The 15540-nt window shown below is 36.9% G+C and overlaps 2 protein-coding genes and 1 non-coding gene across 3 annotated transcripts; 1 reads left to right on the top strand and 2 right to left on the bottom strand.

Moving 5' to 3' along the window:
- Positions 1-3716: 3716 nt before the first annotated feature.
- On the bottom strand, positions 3717-10609 carry LOC147293903 (Helicase protein with RING/U-box domain-containing protein). Its single transcript, XM_086231143.1, has 19 exons — positions 10352-10609; positions 9512-10192; positions 9192-9325; positions 8958-9093; positions 8772-8825; positions 8202-8351; positions 7929-8080; positions 7676-7760; positions 7340-7534; positions 6983-7126; positions 6699-6851; positions 6402-6469; positions 6142-6264; positions 5913-6012; positions 5608-5720; positions 4900-5503; positions 4733-4804; positions 4538-4636; positions 3717-3910 (listed from the first exon to the last, which is right to left on the bottom strand). The coding sequence occupies exons 1-19, from the start codon at positions 10607-10609 to the stop codon at positions 3788-3790; spliced, it is 3444 nt and encodes a 1147-aa protein (XP_086087269.1). The 3' UTR covers positions 3717-3787.
- Positions 10610-12472: 1863 nt separating this feature from the next.
- Positions 12473-13864, top strand: LOC147293902 (enoyl-CoA delta isomerase 2, peroxisomal-like). The gene has a single exon (XM_086233042.1). It carries the CDS (start codon positions 12860-12862, stop codon positions 13580-13582), a length of 723 nt encoding a protein of 240 aa, XP_086089168.1. The 5' UTR covers positions 12473-12859; the 3' UTR covers positions 13583-13864.
- A 1299-nt stretch (positions 13865-15163) lies between these two features.
- On the bottom strand, positions 15164-15291 carry LOC147293901 (U11 spliceosomal RNA). Its single transcript, XR_015120960.1, has one exon. It is a non-coding gene; the product is annotated as a U11 spliceosomal RNA (small nuclear RNA).
- Positions 15292-15540: the final 249 nt, after the last annotated feature.

Here is a 15540-nt window from a genome sequence, read left to right as displayed (position 1 = left end):
AAATGTGGGATGTCTAGCACTGCTGTAATTGAAATGACAATTGATAGGTTAAAAATTTAACTTGCCAATTGCCAATTAATTTAGAATTGCACCAAAAAAAGTAGAGGGATCCACTATGAGAAAAAGTGAAAGGAGGAAAGAGATTGTGTCATGTGGCTTCGTGTATCAATATTTTTTTTTGCCATGAATTATGGTTTTATTATATGAATTAATGTTTTAATGTTTTATTATATGAATTATGGTTTTTTATTAATAGGATTATTTTATAGTTTAAATCTAAAATAGAGAAATTTAAATTATTAAAAAATATTAAATATTGGACTCATTTTAAATATCTCATTGAGATCATTTCAAGGGTATAATTTTTAAAATGAATAAATTTATAAATTTTAATTTGTAAGAGAATATACCAAAAATATTAAAAAATATATAGCTATTGACTTATGCTATTAATTTGAACTATTGCAACAAAACAGACTTGTGTCAAGTCAATAATTGAAAAAATAGGTTAATAGGCTTGTATTAATTGCCTATTGACCTCAACCATTGCACATGCTCTAAGAACTTAATTTCTTTTTTTCTTTTTTTCATTTTCTTTAAAATAATTGAATCGAGAGAAAGTGAGAAACTGAAAATACTTGTCCAATAAGAGTATCTACATTGGTAAGGTTCATTTCAATTTTACTGCAAAAAATTGAACTAAAAGTAAAATAATGACTTGCAGTGGTAGAATTCATTTCAAATTGAGGATCAATATTTTATTTTAGAGATTACAAATATGAACTCTGAAGTGAAATTTAATTTCAATAAGCTGACTTATGATGTGAAAAAGTGTATATCTCTACAGCTCTCATGTCGACACGTAGATTGCATTATATCTCATTTTCTCTCATCTTAAATTTTTGAACGTTTACTCTGATGCCTCTTTAATTTTTTATTTTTTTACTTTTTTAAATAAATGTATCATTTCTTCTATCCATTTAATAAATGTATTACAATTTTTGTTACCTCCCTTTGCTAATATATTTTCTTGTTTGTAAAAAACTTACAACATTGAAAATTATTTAAATATACAATTTTTTTGAGAACATCTAAATATAAAAGTTGGGCATGAAATTAATTTTTTAAAAAAATATATCCAAAATTGGTCTTTTTAAATATATCTTTGAGACCATTTTAATGGTATAATTTTTATCGTAATTAAATGTATCTATTTTATGTTATTTGAGTATGTAAAAAAATATTTAAAAATATTTAAAAAATGTAGTTATTGATCTGAAGCCATTGAACTGTACTACTGCAAGTAAAACTGCAGTTGAGTTCAATAGATGCCATAACAGTTCACAAAATTAAACTATTGAACTGAATTATTGAACAACCACTGCAGATGTTCTAAGAAAATTAGAGAGTTAATTACATTTACTCCTCTTGAGGTTTATCGGTTTTTTACATACACCCCCTAGGGTTTCAACAATTACACATACACCCTCTGAGGTTTCAAAACTGTTGCATATAACTCCCTATAGTGAGACAAAAAATGATGAGAAATTATGTAAAAAGGCATGTTAAAGGGTGAAATGGCCTAATAAGATTATTCAAGGTGTAAGGTCCAACCTCAATACAAATATTTTTTTTTTGTTTTTTTTTGTTTTTTTCTCTTGTGGGGGGTTATATGCAATAGTTTTGAAACCTCAGGAGTGTATGTGTAATTTTTGAAACTCCAGGGGGTATATGTGAAAAGACGATAAATATCAGGGAGTGTAAGTGTAATTAACTCTAGAGACTTGAGGTTGATAAAAAAATGTTGAGTGATTGCACTTTTGTGGCATTTGCATTAGGTTTATTTAGAAGACGTTAGGCTTTAGATGTTAAATATTTTAATTTTCAATAATTTTCATTCATGAATCATGATTATAAGATATTACAAAAGTGACGGTTTTCACATTGTAGATTGTATTCCCTTTTTTGTTTTTATGCTTTGATAATTAAAAAATAAAAGGAAAACAAAGAAAAAAAAAGTGCAAATGTATAGAATAGGAATGTAAAAATCATGACCCTATTACAAATGTGTTGGGGTACAGGTTTTTAAGCCCAAATTAGAATTATGGTCTTGTACTCATTATGTGTTTAGAGGTTAATTCGATCATACATAAATTAGAATTATGGTAGCATTTGTTTTACAAAATAAATTTCAAAAATTCCATACTCATTCTTGAATTTAAAAATTCACAAATAATCCTAGTGTTTGAAAATGGTATTACTAGGTCACAAAATGACATGTATTTAGATTTTTCTTATTACTAAAAGACCCAAATCTTAACCTATCTTACCTCTATCACATTTATTCACCCTCCCTTCCTTTATCACTAACACTAACTGCAAAGGGTTTATACTTTTATGGAGGTCCCTTTCGTTGAGGTATATTTTATCTTAAACATAATGATGTATGGTTTGTGGGATTCACTCTGCATCGTAATTCGATTACTGAAGCTGTATATTTTCTAAGTTTCTATACAATAATTATCTTTACAAAAAATTAGACAAATCTAAAATCGTTAAGACATCTAATTGTGATTGAATAAATAAATGAATATAATGATTCCGTAAATACTTGAAATGATAGTCCTTTAATCAAATGGCTAAACGATTTTCGATTTGTCTAATTTTTTGCAATAATGATATTTGTATAAAGACTTCAAAAATAAATGACTTCCATCATCGAATTACATTGCGGAATAAATCTCACAAGTCATACTTCATTATGTTTAAGATGAGATCGATATACCTCATCAGAAGGAACATATACTTTAGACAATGATCCTCTACCTATTTTCTTACCATGCTTTGTACAAGGCTAAAATCTTAGCCATTGAACTCCTCTTTCTCTCTTTACTTTTTCTCTCTCTACTCTCTTTTCAATGGCTAAGATTTTAGCCTTCTATAAATCATGGTAGGAGAAAGGGTTGGAGATCCTTGTCCATATACTTGTATGTGCTTGAATTTTTCATTTTTACTTCTCCTCATAGAAACATATTTTTACTTTAAAGCCGAGCCGAAAAGCAGTTGGTAGCTTCAGCTTTGACCAGCTAACAAACTCCCAAACCGAAAGGTAACGGAGACTGAGAGCATCACATAATTCATTAACCTTAAAAATCATTTATAAATGCTTGCGTTTTCTTACGTTACCTTTTAATTAAGGAACCGACCCCACCGCCCCCAAACTGAAAAAAACCGGGGGCTTTTTAGTAACTCCCGCACCACTGGATTTTGACCCTTTTTTTATTTGCTTGGACGTCATCAAAGAGAGGACGTTTGAACCCACATCTCCACTTATCACCCATCTCAAACCAACGGCTAAGATCAGACTTACGTGGTCAGTTCTAAGCCTTGAATAAGCCAATGATTCACGGACTAGTGTTTGTTTGGCCCAACACCACACTTTATTGTTATTTCTATCGCTCTATTGTCGTTTTAAATCAGGACCTCAATGCGAGTTAAAAAGATGCTGCCAAACAACGTGGTCATTGGTCAAGGGTATAGACGTCATTTCGAGAGAATATTCGCATAATCTGCCATCTTTTCAATATTTTAACTTGGCTGCTGCTGGATTGTTTCCCAAAAATAAATAAGAGAGAAAGATGCTTGACATGTCTAAATGCCAAGCCCAAAATTTACAAAAATGGGGGCTCTAACTTCTAAGCTTTAGACTACACAGAAACTCTCCCCAAATCTAACTCTCTTTCAACATATGTACTAAATTAGATCCTAACAAGTTGAATAATGGGGTTCATGTGAAGAGCATTTTGAGCTCCTCTATTCTGGCAGATCGGACTTCCTCATCAGTGAGAGCTCCAGCAATCATTCTTTGCTTCCTGGCCTGAACTTGTTGCAGGCGTTCCTCTACTGTGTCCTGTGGAATTGACCCAAATGGCATAATTAACATGTTATAATCAATCACCAAGATACAGAATTGGAGTGAAAAGTACATGAGATGTAATGGATGAGACGACCAAGTGGGATAGGTCAATAAAGAGTGTAGTGTAGGTAACTAGTTGCTGATGGGCTTCATTTCACATTGATTGCTCAAATTGTTGCTTAACGAGCTCAATGTCGTGGATGGAAGAAGAATCAATCAAGCAAAAGTAGCAAGAGTTACTTGTTTAACTTGCTAAAGGAAAACATCATTCAAGTAGAGAGCTTTTGGAACACTTATGCTAGAATCACTCATACTTTTGTATACATGAGTCATATACTTGTGCCAAGAAATCCGACTCAGGTTCAGGTTCAGGTTCAGACTCAGTTGACTCATATACTTGTGCCATATAACAACATTTATATGTGCCAGATAACAATATTTATATGTGCCATAATAGAGAAGTATATTGGATTGGACCTGAGACTGGGCCTAGTCCACCTATCAGGATTCCAACAGAAAGCATTTCATAGTTTCAGGTGAAATATGACTCATTCCACCCCAAGACATGGACAAACTTGGATCAATTCTAGACTGCTGAGACCATAATAAGAGCATGCTCACCTTGACAATAAATCTTCTAACGACAACTGTTCGTTTTTGTCCAATGCGATGGATTCTCATTATGGCTTGCTCCTCAACCGCTGGATTCCACCATGGATCCTAAACAAGGATGAACCATAACATATTTAATATTAGGGGAGGAAGGGGTTAGTGCTAGTAAAAGAAATGGAAATAATAGAAGCAAGATATAAGTACCATTAAAAATACATTAGATGCTGCAGTTAAATTTAGACCAACGCCACCAGTTTTCAAAGACATCAGCATCACCTGAAACGTAATGCATGCAGGATAATAACTAGTAAGAAGATTACTGCCACAACGGCAAAGAGAAAAAAAAAATAAAGGTTAATCCTGCTGCGTACCCTTTTCGCATTGGTCTCATTGAACTCCTTCAGAACCCGCTCCCTCTGATGCTGTGACAGCTTTCCATCAAACCTCAGAAACCCAATTCCTCTTCTCTTCATAGGGATCTCCAAGAGATCCAAAAATGCAGTCCACTGACTGAAAACAATGCTCTTTGCACCAGAACCTGACCGAATAATATGTTCCAAACAGTCCAAGAGCTTTGAAACCTTTGAAGATTCCTTCCAATCTTCCTCAAAATCAACCTGGAAACGGCTATGTGATGGGCAAGATATGAGGTCAGTTATTCCGAGCCGTTGCCGACATATCGGGCACCGACCAGTAGTTGGTGTCCCCCAGCTTGAGAGGAGACACTCCCTGCACATCTTATGGGCGCATGGTGTAAGTATAGGATCATCTGCAACCTCCAAGCATATTGGACACTCTCTGTTTTCATCTCGACGGATACTATCCACAACCTCTTCAACATATGCTGGGGTAGGGACAATCTGCTTTGAAGTGGGAGAATCATGATTAGATTCAAGGAATCTTCTAGCAAACTCTTCCAAATCTGCAAACTTTTGTGAATCACCCCGACTGCATTTCTTTTGTGTATCACCCTGACTGCATATCTCAAAACCAAAGATAATTAGAAACAAACCAATATAATGAACAAGGAAAAACATTAGTTTTTAAGTAGATAAAGATGAATGAAAATCCACTCCCACCTCATGACAAGATATGGGTGGTTGCAACACTGCCTCAATCGAAGTAGTAGCTCAAGGATATTTGCATAGTTGTGAAGAACCTTGCCTTGTGCCACAAACTGGTCAAACTGGACCTGAATATTTTGCATAAAAGATGGTAAGAATCATGGATGATCGTAGGTTATAATGAAGAGGCTATGAACAAAAATAAATCAACTGGAAGTGCTATGAGATAACAAAACTGTAAAAAATAAATATTAGTCCATTTACAAGTACATTCACAGCTTGGTTGGGGGTTGACCAGAATTAGAGTTGGGATAACTTACTTTTGATCTCCTAAAAAGAGCATCATAAAAGTGTCGTTCAGCTTCTGATGGTTCACACTCGATGGTTTGAATGTCAGTTGGAGGGAGAACAAGTATGGGCCTGAAATCACATGCACCAAACATCATTTCTACAAAATTGAATCTCGTACATATATGTATGTATGTATGTATGTAGATAGATAGAGAGAGAGAAGTGGTTCAAAGGAACTCAAGAAGTATAGTTAGTTACCTTCCTTGTTTATCCTTTGTCTCCTTTGTTCTTCTTAACATCAGTGTCCTCAAAATAGCCTTTATCAATCTCAGTCCTCTTGGATCACCATTCTCATACGGCCTTTGAATTAATTTGTACCACCTAGGTATAGCCATATAGGTAAAACTATATTAGTAATGTCATAAGCTACAATGCCCGCTAGTTCCATAATTGAACAAACAGTTATTATAGCTACAATAGAGAAGCAATATCTTAAAGTTGAACATGTTTTGTCATACCATGCCCAGTTGCACCATGGTTCAACATGCAAGAAGCATAAGAGGCTGTAGAGGTCTTCCAAATTATTCTGCAGCAATTCATGACCGATGGATTTCATAAATAGTGTCACAACCAATGAATAATCCCTCTTAAACTCTATAAGAAACAACTGATTATGGTTCTCCACACTAGAAAAAAAAATGACAAGTACTGTAAAGAAGCATAGTACAATATATGCTCTTATCCTTTGTCCCTGCAATTGCAATTTCTAACATGCATACTCACATATTTATCAAGTATGACAACAGAAAACAGACCTGAAGAGGGGTTCCTGTCAAACACCAACGGCAATGCGAGGACAAGGTAAAAGCAGCCTGAGCACCTTGGGTCCTTGAAGATTTAATGGTATGTGCTTCATCGAGCACCACTCTATACCAGTCGACCTGGTGGAAAATACTATCCTCCGCATCCTGTGTCATAATTGAAGTTTCAGTGTATGTGTAACAAAGATAAAATAGTTGAATGAGAAGATAATAAATTGGGTGTAGTGGATTTTAACAAATTACAAATGATAAGAATTGGCTAGGTAATAGTTCCTTACTTTTTTATAAGCTGCAGCCAAGACACCATATGTTGTCAAGACCACATCTTGTACCGCGATTGCATTGGGGTTAGTGGTTCTGTACCCTCCATAGTGGACAAAAATGGATATACTTTCTGACTCTGAATGGGTTTCAAGCTCATCCTGAGATTATTAAAAGAACTGATAAGATATCTTGCAAAGTAGAGAAATATAGTAGTATATTCCAATTATCATTTCAGGTATCAGTAAATAAATTAGAGATATGAAACAATTCTTTCTTCAGCTTTCTGGCATCATTAATTGGTGTGTCAAAATTCTAATAAAAAATGCAAATTTTTGTATAAAAATTGTCCAATACAAAAACAGAAGATTCACCTTCCACTGGCTTAACAAAGACATGGGACAGACAACAAGAGTGCCTCCCTTTGGTTTCAATGGGGTGCTTGTAGCTGGATCTATCTTCCTCTTCTTTGTAATTTCATTATTATCAGAGCATTGTCTGCCTGGTCTGGCAAGTATTAGAGAAATTGTCATCACAGTCTTCCCAAGTCCCATTGCATCTGCTAGAATCTATAAAGACATTGTTGAAGTTAGAAATAAAATGTACATTATAATAACCATCCCAAGTCCCAAAACCCAAAAAGGAAACATAGCAATGTGCTAGAACAAATAAAAGCAAATATGGAATAGAGGGATGATAAAGAAACTCACTCCTCCTCTTGCCATCTGTGTTGCAGTTGGAAATTTTGTGGTTGCCTCCCCTGAGAAGATGTTCACATAGATTGAGGAAGCCCTCCTGGAAGACGTCTTTAGTTAAATTACAGACTTGGAGCTATTTTATTTGACTATAAGGGCTGTAGTATGTGTTACCACAGACTAGAAAAAAATAGAGAGAAGAAAAAAAAAAAAAAATCTTTGTTCCCTTGTTCCAATTCCATTTCCTTTAAAGTTTTAAACTACATACTGATCACATATACGATAGGCTGCCCAGCAAGGATGAAGAGTTTGTGCTGCCTTCTCAACATCAATTCCCTTCTCTAATTCTGACATCCAATAGAGAGCTTGTTTCTGGTACAGCTTCAGAACACACGTGAGAGTCTTTGGGGGTTCCATCTCCTAAAAGATTTAGAGAGAGAGTGAGAGAGGTCAGACAAGAGGATATTGATGAATGATGACATTCAAAAGCATATTACTCTGAATTCCTCTGATGAAAAATATAAGCATTCAAAGCGCCTACCTCCAAGTCATATACATCTGCTGCACCAACAATCTTATTTAGAGATTCCTCTGAAATGGCTTGTTCATCATTGTTTTCTTCTGGATTCTGTTGGCCACCCTTTCTTCGTTTCACTATGGGCAACACTGATGCAGCTCCATCTTCAATACGCTGTTTTGTACACATGCATGTCTATGTCAACGAGTCGTAGATATATTTATGATAATCTATGTGTTTGCAGAAGCATACATGCCAGCAACATTGATATGTATAGAAAAACCCAATATGGTCTCATTCAGTCTTATGTTTAAAATTTTAATATTTAATTGAAATTCACAAAACACTTTCATTCAAAGTTATATAGCACTGTTGAAACCAATTCAAGGATTTGGTTGTACCAAGGGATGCCATTCTTGCAAAGAACTCACTCAGATTGTCCATTCATATATTAATAGTACTCAAAGCACAATGCAAAAGATTGTGTGCAATAAATTGAGAATCAGCAAACCATCGTAAAGAGAATCAACAAAAATTTCCATTTTTCAAACAATTGAGATCAATGAAAAAAAACAAAAGAATGGCAATACATACTTCAATATTCAAAAGGCGTTTTCGGGAATCAAGTTCTTCTGGGGTGAATTCAGCCTGGACAAAGCAAAAAAACAAAACCACATGTCAAGACAACACAGAGCAACAAGAACTCAAGAAGTAGAGTTTCTGGTGGCTGGATTTGTATATCTAGAATGTTAAAATCACCAGAGGAGAATTAGGGAGTACCTTCTTATATGGTTGAACTTTAAGCAATTTGAACAGAGTGAGGAGAGGATAAATTGTAGAGTCAATGACGGGGGAAGCATCTATCTTCCATGAAGACTGGCCACCCTCCGTTAAAATTGAACGGTGAATATAAAAACTGTAAAACATATAACAATTGAATTCAATTAGAACAGACAAAACTGAGTTGATTATGTCCAAAGAATGCATGTGGTAACAAATGGATAGGACCTATACCTTACATACAATACAATCTCTTGCATCATAGAAAGGACTTTCGGTGCAGCTACACAACGCCCACGAACTTTAACCTTACCAGAATTTACAAGCGGAATAACAGATTTTGCCCATTCCATTGGAAGCCGACCAATCTATAAAATTAATCATATGTAGAACACATCATTCTTTAATCCTAAATATAAAAAATACAACTAACTCAAACAAATAAAATGACACTTAATTATTTTTAATAGAGCACAGGGAAGCTGCAAAGCGAGAACAATATAAAATGAACCTTGGGCAAAGAATTAAAGTGCAATCAGAGAATATAGATATACCTCTCCAAACCGCTTGGTTGAGAAACGAACAATCCATTGGGTTTTGTAGCTGGAATTTGCGGAAGGAAAAGATAAATGAACAATCTCATTGTCTAACAATTTCCTGCCTTTGGAAGTCGAAACCGCAGAGACAAATGTCCTTCCAACCAAAAACCACTCCGGCTCCACAGGGAAGTCCCCATCCTCCAAATTTTGAGGTCTCGTTTGCTTAACCATCATCGCTTGCTTAGCCATCATCGCCGCGTTATCAAGGACCAAACAGATAGCTGCTTCTGGGTCATCACCGCATTTCTTGAGCGCTTCTCTAATATCACCTGAAGTTGCTTCAGCCCCAACAACTGATCGGACTTTCCTGACTTTCTCTAGGAGAATATGATCCTTTTGGCGATCAGAAACTTCCTTCTCTACTACACTCTCAGGCATCAACCCGTCAAGCACTTGGGCCTCATTTGACTCCTCAAAGCGCTCTTGCTTGATCATGGAAATGGGTTCCACCTGTAGAATCAAACCCTGTTTACTATCAGGAACTTCATTCAGTACTAAGGTATTAGGCTTAGACTCATGAAGCGTTTCAGCCTCATTTAAATCCTCAGAGTCCTCCTGCTTAACCTCGGTCGAAATAGGACCTGCCTGTGGGATCAAACTCTCTTCACTACCAGGACCTTCATTCGGTACTAAGCTCTTAGGCTTAGACTCGTGAAGCGCTTCAGCCCCATCTGACTCTATCTCCTGCTTGATTTGGATCGAAACAGGCTTCGACCCATGTAGCGTTTCAGCCTCATCTGACTCCTCAGAGGCCTCTTGCTTGATCTGGATCAAAACAGGTTCCGCTTGTTGGACCAAACCCTCCTGGCTATCAGGAACTTGGCTCTTTACCAAGCTTTGAGGCTTCAACCCGTGAACCCTTTTAGCCTCATCTGACTCTTCGTAGCCCTCTTGCTTGATCAGGGTCGAAATACGAGCCCCGGTGCTCGTATTCGTCCGCTTAACCACCACTGCCATCGGAATTTCAAAGTTGGAATTGATAGCCACACCTGAGCTGTCACCCCATTCTGCGACTTTCACCTTCTCTTCCTCTGCCACATGTTTGGTATCCATGTCTTCGATCATGGACTGGGATTGGAAGCAGAACACAGGTATTGGAAAATGGGTTTTAGGAAATAGAACAGAGATTTGGCGAAGAGAGAGAGAGAGAGAGAGAAAAAAGAAAAAGAGGGGAATGAAGAATGTTTGGCGCGCCTTCGCTTTTATTTGAGAAAATATTTTGGCGCGAAACAAAGTTTTAAGGGTTTACCTTCTCCAATTTCGCGGTTTTTTCATCTGCCTTGACATTCGTGTACAAGTAATAGCCTGTATTTTTAACATTCTGGCGCCAAAGCCCATAGGGTAACTGGATGAGTAAATTACGATTTACCAAGTGGACTTGTATGAGAGACGCTGTCGTTTCACAGGTAATCTCATTTGTTAGTTGACATTTGGCAATGTTTTTGTTTTTGGTAAATAAAGAATGTATTAACCAAAGAAGAAACAAATGTCAAAGCCCAACAAAAACAGAAAGGCCGAAAGAGGCCTAAAGATACGAAGGAAAACAGGCCCAGACTGCCTAGTTTTCTCTCATCTGTTGGTTGACAATGTTGGAGGCTTGGCCTTTATGTTTTTTGTTTGGTAAGGAAGGCTTGGAATTGGAACTCATTTATTAGTACAGAAATTATTTCAACCCGTTAGGATTGTATCACAATCTCCATTGATCTACCAAGGAATAAAATTTCGGATTTCAAAAAAATTTTAATGAAAATTTCGATGAAAATTTTGAAGATTTAAATTTCGACAGAAATTAGACAGAAACGACGGAAATTACTATCAAAATACGGAATTTTGAATGAAACTTTACCATATGTTTATTTAACATAATATCTACTTCATTGATAAAAAATATTGAAGAAACCAAATTATATAATAAATTTCATGTGATATAAGATAAATATAATGCGTGCTGAAGGTAAATACTATTAAATAAAATTAGTATAATGAATAAATGAAATTAATATATTCTTTATATTCTATAATCTATAATCTATACACTAAACCCTATATATTTTATAATCTATACTCTATATTGTTTAAGATATAATATATGATATTAGGGTTTAGGCCTATTAGGATATTTTTAATTATTTTTTATATAAAAATGTATTAGAGTTTATTATTTTATGGTTTAAAAACAATTAAACGAAACCCTAAAATGACCAAACGAAACCCCAAATTTTTTTTTTCCAATTGCCCAAAAGTCTCAAACTCCAATAAAAATTTTTTTTCTCTTTTATTTCTTTTCTTTTATTTTTCTTTTATTTTTTTCTCTTTCCTTCCTTATCTTTCCCCGTGGCTGACTCTTTCCTTCATTTCCTTTCTTCTTCTCCTTCTTCGCTGCTGCCTGTGAGTCTGTGACTTTTTTTTTCTCTCTCACACTCACTCTTATTCCTCTATATTTCTCTCTCTGCATCTCCATCACCACCCTCACCCTCATCTCTTTCTCCTTCCTCTCTTTCTCCCTCATCTCCTCTTGTCGCCGAAACCCACCGAAAACCAGTTGTTTCAGCCCCTCATCTCTTCCTCCCTCTATCTCTTTCTCCCTCATCTCCCTCATGCCGCCGCCCTTTTTTTCTCCCTTGATCTCACCCGCCGAAAATTTCGCTGGCGAAATTTCGAGGATTTCAGCAAAATTATCACGAAAAATTGAGGATTATACGTTTCGATTTCGATCCCTCCTCAAATCAAAATTTAAACCTCGGATCTACTCATACCTAAAATCTTGCATCTGTTTTGGCCACAACTTTATTGAAGTAAGGCCATTACAGGTAAGAGTAGGGACCACATACATCGTAGAAGTAAAGCCTAGACTAGGAAAGGGATCCAAACTAAATACCTTTTTTTTTTTGGGGCAACTGGCCAAGAAACTAAATACTTTTAATTATTAGAGATAAATTCTCATATAATATGACCGAGGATTTAGCCATGTTTATAATGGGATGACATGTGAGAGTGCCATGTGGAAGATGTTAAGACAATATTCCAATGATACCCTCACAACTTAACAACTTCAGAGACACAAATGCTATAAAAATGCAAAATCAATCTCTAAAGCAAACACTAATCAATAATCATAGTGCATCATGTTAAGACCAAAGGAGGGGGCAGATCTGAAATTTAACCTTGGTGTAAGGGGTAAAATGGTCAATACCACTCCACCACTATGCTGAAGAGAAACATATGTTTTTTATTTTTTCTTCCCGGGTATCAAAACGGGTACGAAACCGAACTGCTTGCGCACTTTAGCAGACCCCATCAGCCATGTGCACGTTAGAGAAGCGCGGCGACCACTTCTTCCTCACACTAACCGGCGACGACGACCACCGCATCGGCTTCTCCCTCATCGACTCGCTCCTCTCGGCTCTCGCCGAAGCCAAGTCCAAAGCCACGCGCGGCTCGGTCCTCATCACCACCGCCCACGGCAAGTTCTTCTCCAACGGCTTCGACCTAGCCTGGGCCCAAGCCGCCGACTCCGCCACCGCCGCTCGCGACCGCCTCCACCGGATGGTCGTGGCCTTTAAGCCAGTGGTAGCAGCGCTGCTCTCGCTCCCGATGCCGACAGTCGCCGCCGTCCCTGGACACGCCGCCGCCGCCGGGTTCCTGCTGGCGCTGTGCCACGACTACGTCCTGATGAGGCGCGATAGAGGCGTGCTGTACATGAGCGAGGTGGACCTGGGGCTGCCGTTCCCGGATTACTTCGTAGCGGCGTTTCGGTCGAAGATCGGGTCAGTTTCGGCACGAAGGGATGTGATGCTGAGGGGCATGAAGGTGAAGGGGGAAGAGGCGGTGAGGATGGGGATTGTGGACTCGGCGGCGCACGATAGCGCGGAGAGCGCGGTGGAGGCTGCGGTGCGCCTGGGGGAGCAGCTGGGGAAGAGGAAGTGGGACGGCGAGGTGTACGCGGAGATCAGGAAGAGCTTGTATCCGGAGCTGTGCGGCGTCGTGGGATTGGCTGGGAAAGTGGTGGCAACTCCAAAGCTTTGATTTTGACGATTGAAATTGAAAAGACTCAGCCTTTTCAATTCAAATTTGATGATTTCAGTGTTTGAGTATGTGAATTCAATCTGTGTAAGACTTTCAGAAAGGTAAGGAAATAAGGGATGGATACTAAATTTATTCTACATTTTTTTTCTTTTGACAATTAGCTGAGTTTGATTACTTTCTGCTGCGAATGTGATTTTCAACTGATACCCCATTAGTAGCGGCCAGCACACCAAGTGGATTAAAAGTTCAAATTTTAATTAGTCACCTTGATAAACAAGATGTTATTTCTCAGGCAGTCGAAATTGTTTGATATTTATTAGCAACGTGCACTTGAACCCAAATTCGATCCTTCTTCCTCCGTATTTTAAAAAAAGAAAAGTTATTAAATTTGATTTTTATATAGTCAAAAATTGAATATACTAATTTAGCAATGTGAATTTGACAAAAAATTGTCACCCACCTTTGATCTAGACCATTTTCGTCCTGTTAGAGAGTCGAAGAGAAAGAGGGTGAGCAAATAGAGAGAGAGAGAGAGAGAACTGCCCATGGTGATTGGTGGGTGGGACCGCCAGAGATGGGGCGGTGATTTGATGGGAAGGGGGTGTTTGTGGCCGGCGACATGGGCTGCAAGGGATGGGTCTGGCTGAGGTGCTAGGGTGTTGGGGTTCAGATTCTTTATTTATTTATTTTTTATTAATATATTTAGGTGTGTAAAATATGAATGGTTGGGAAAAAAAGACTAAATTATAACTTACACCCCTAAGATTCGGGAGTTTTACAACTTACATCCTATCGTTTCAATTTTTTCAATTTAGTACATAACGTTTTGATTTACTTACAATTGACTATTATTGTCTGTTTGACTATTTAATCAGACATTAATTGACAACGTGACAATTACGAGCCTCACATTTTGTTAACTTGTAAAACCAAACGACATACCAGATTGCCTCATAAAAATTGTTTCAACAGTTTTATATGAATTTTTGGTTTTTGAACGACCTTTCCAAATGCATATGCAAAATGGTCATTCGGCCTTACAAGTTGGTCATCAATGGGATCCGTAACTATCAAATCATCAATTAACATTAATTAGACAATAAAAAATATGACAGTAGTGGATTGTAAGTAAATTAAAACATTAGGTACTAAATTGAACAAAATTAAAATTATAAAATGCAAGTTGTGAAACACTCTAAACCTTTAGGAGATCAACTCAGCACAAGGTGCATTTAAATTTTCACATCCATATTCTACGACATCCCACACTTTTACAATAGTTTGGATCCCAACACTTATGTCTAATGTTTCATTTGTTCTTATGGTTCAATTTGAAATGAGAAAGATATTTGATGTCATATTTTTTTAGGTACAACATTTGAATTTTCAAGTTTTCATATCACTTGGTAACTAAGATTTGAAAAACCTTCCATTATTGTATTTGTTTTTGAGTTGGTTTGCAAGTTATATCGTACATCCCAAGAAATGTTAACGCCAATCTATGAAAATGGGATGCTTTCCACCAAACATATCCTAAAAAAGTTGTCCAATTTTGAAAGTTGAGAGATTTGGAACTGAGAAGAGGAGGGTCGGCCAAGCGAGCCAACCCTATACGGTCCCACAAATTATGTCGGCCATATGTCTTGATATCCATACGGCACTCACCAAGCAAGGGTGAGAGTGGCATATTTAGCCAACCGACCCTTTTAAGTAATTCAAGTCACCCACATGCTCTATTTGTATGACCTCTTGCCCTCGTTCCTTTTCCTTTTTCCCGATGTGGGTTTATTGTTCTAACGGTCTAACCTCTATTCCATACTCAAAAGTACTCAAGTTGAATAATGAAGTACGGAGTAAAAATGAAAGCTTTTTGCTGATTATGATCTTTTACAGTTTTAAAATCTCATATATTGTTATAAAAGAACTAAATTTAGAGAAAATGTTTAACTTGAGAAATT

Source organism: Dryas octopetala, chromosome 2 (genome assembly GCF_963921425.1).
Source record: "Dryas octopetala chromosome 2, drDryOcto1.1, whole genome shotgun sequence".
NCBI lineage: Eukaryota > Viridiplantae > Streptophyta > Magnoliopsida > Rosales > Rosaceae > Dryas > Dryas octopetala.
Note: the sequence above shows the minus strand (reverse complement) of the source record. Positions and strands in the feature narration are given on the sequence as shown.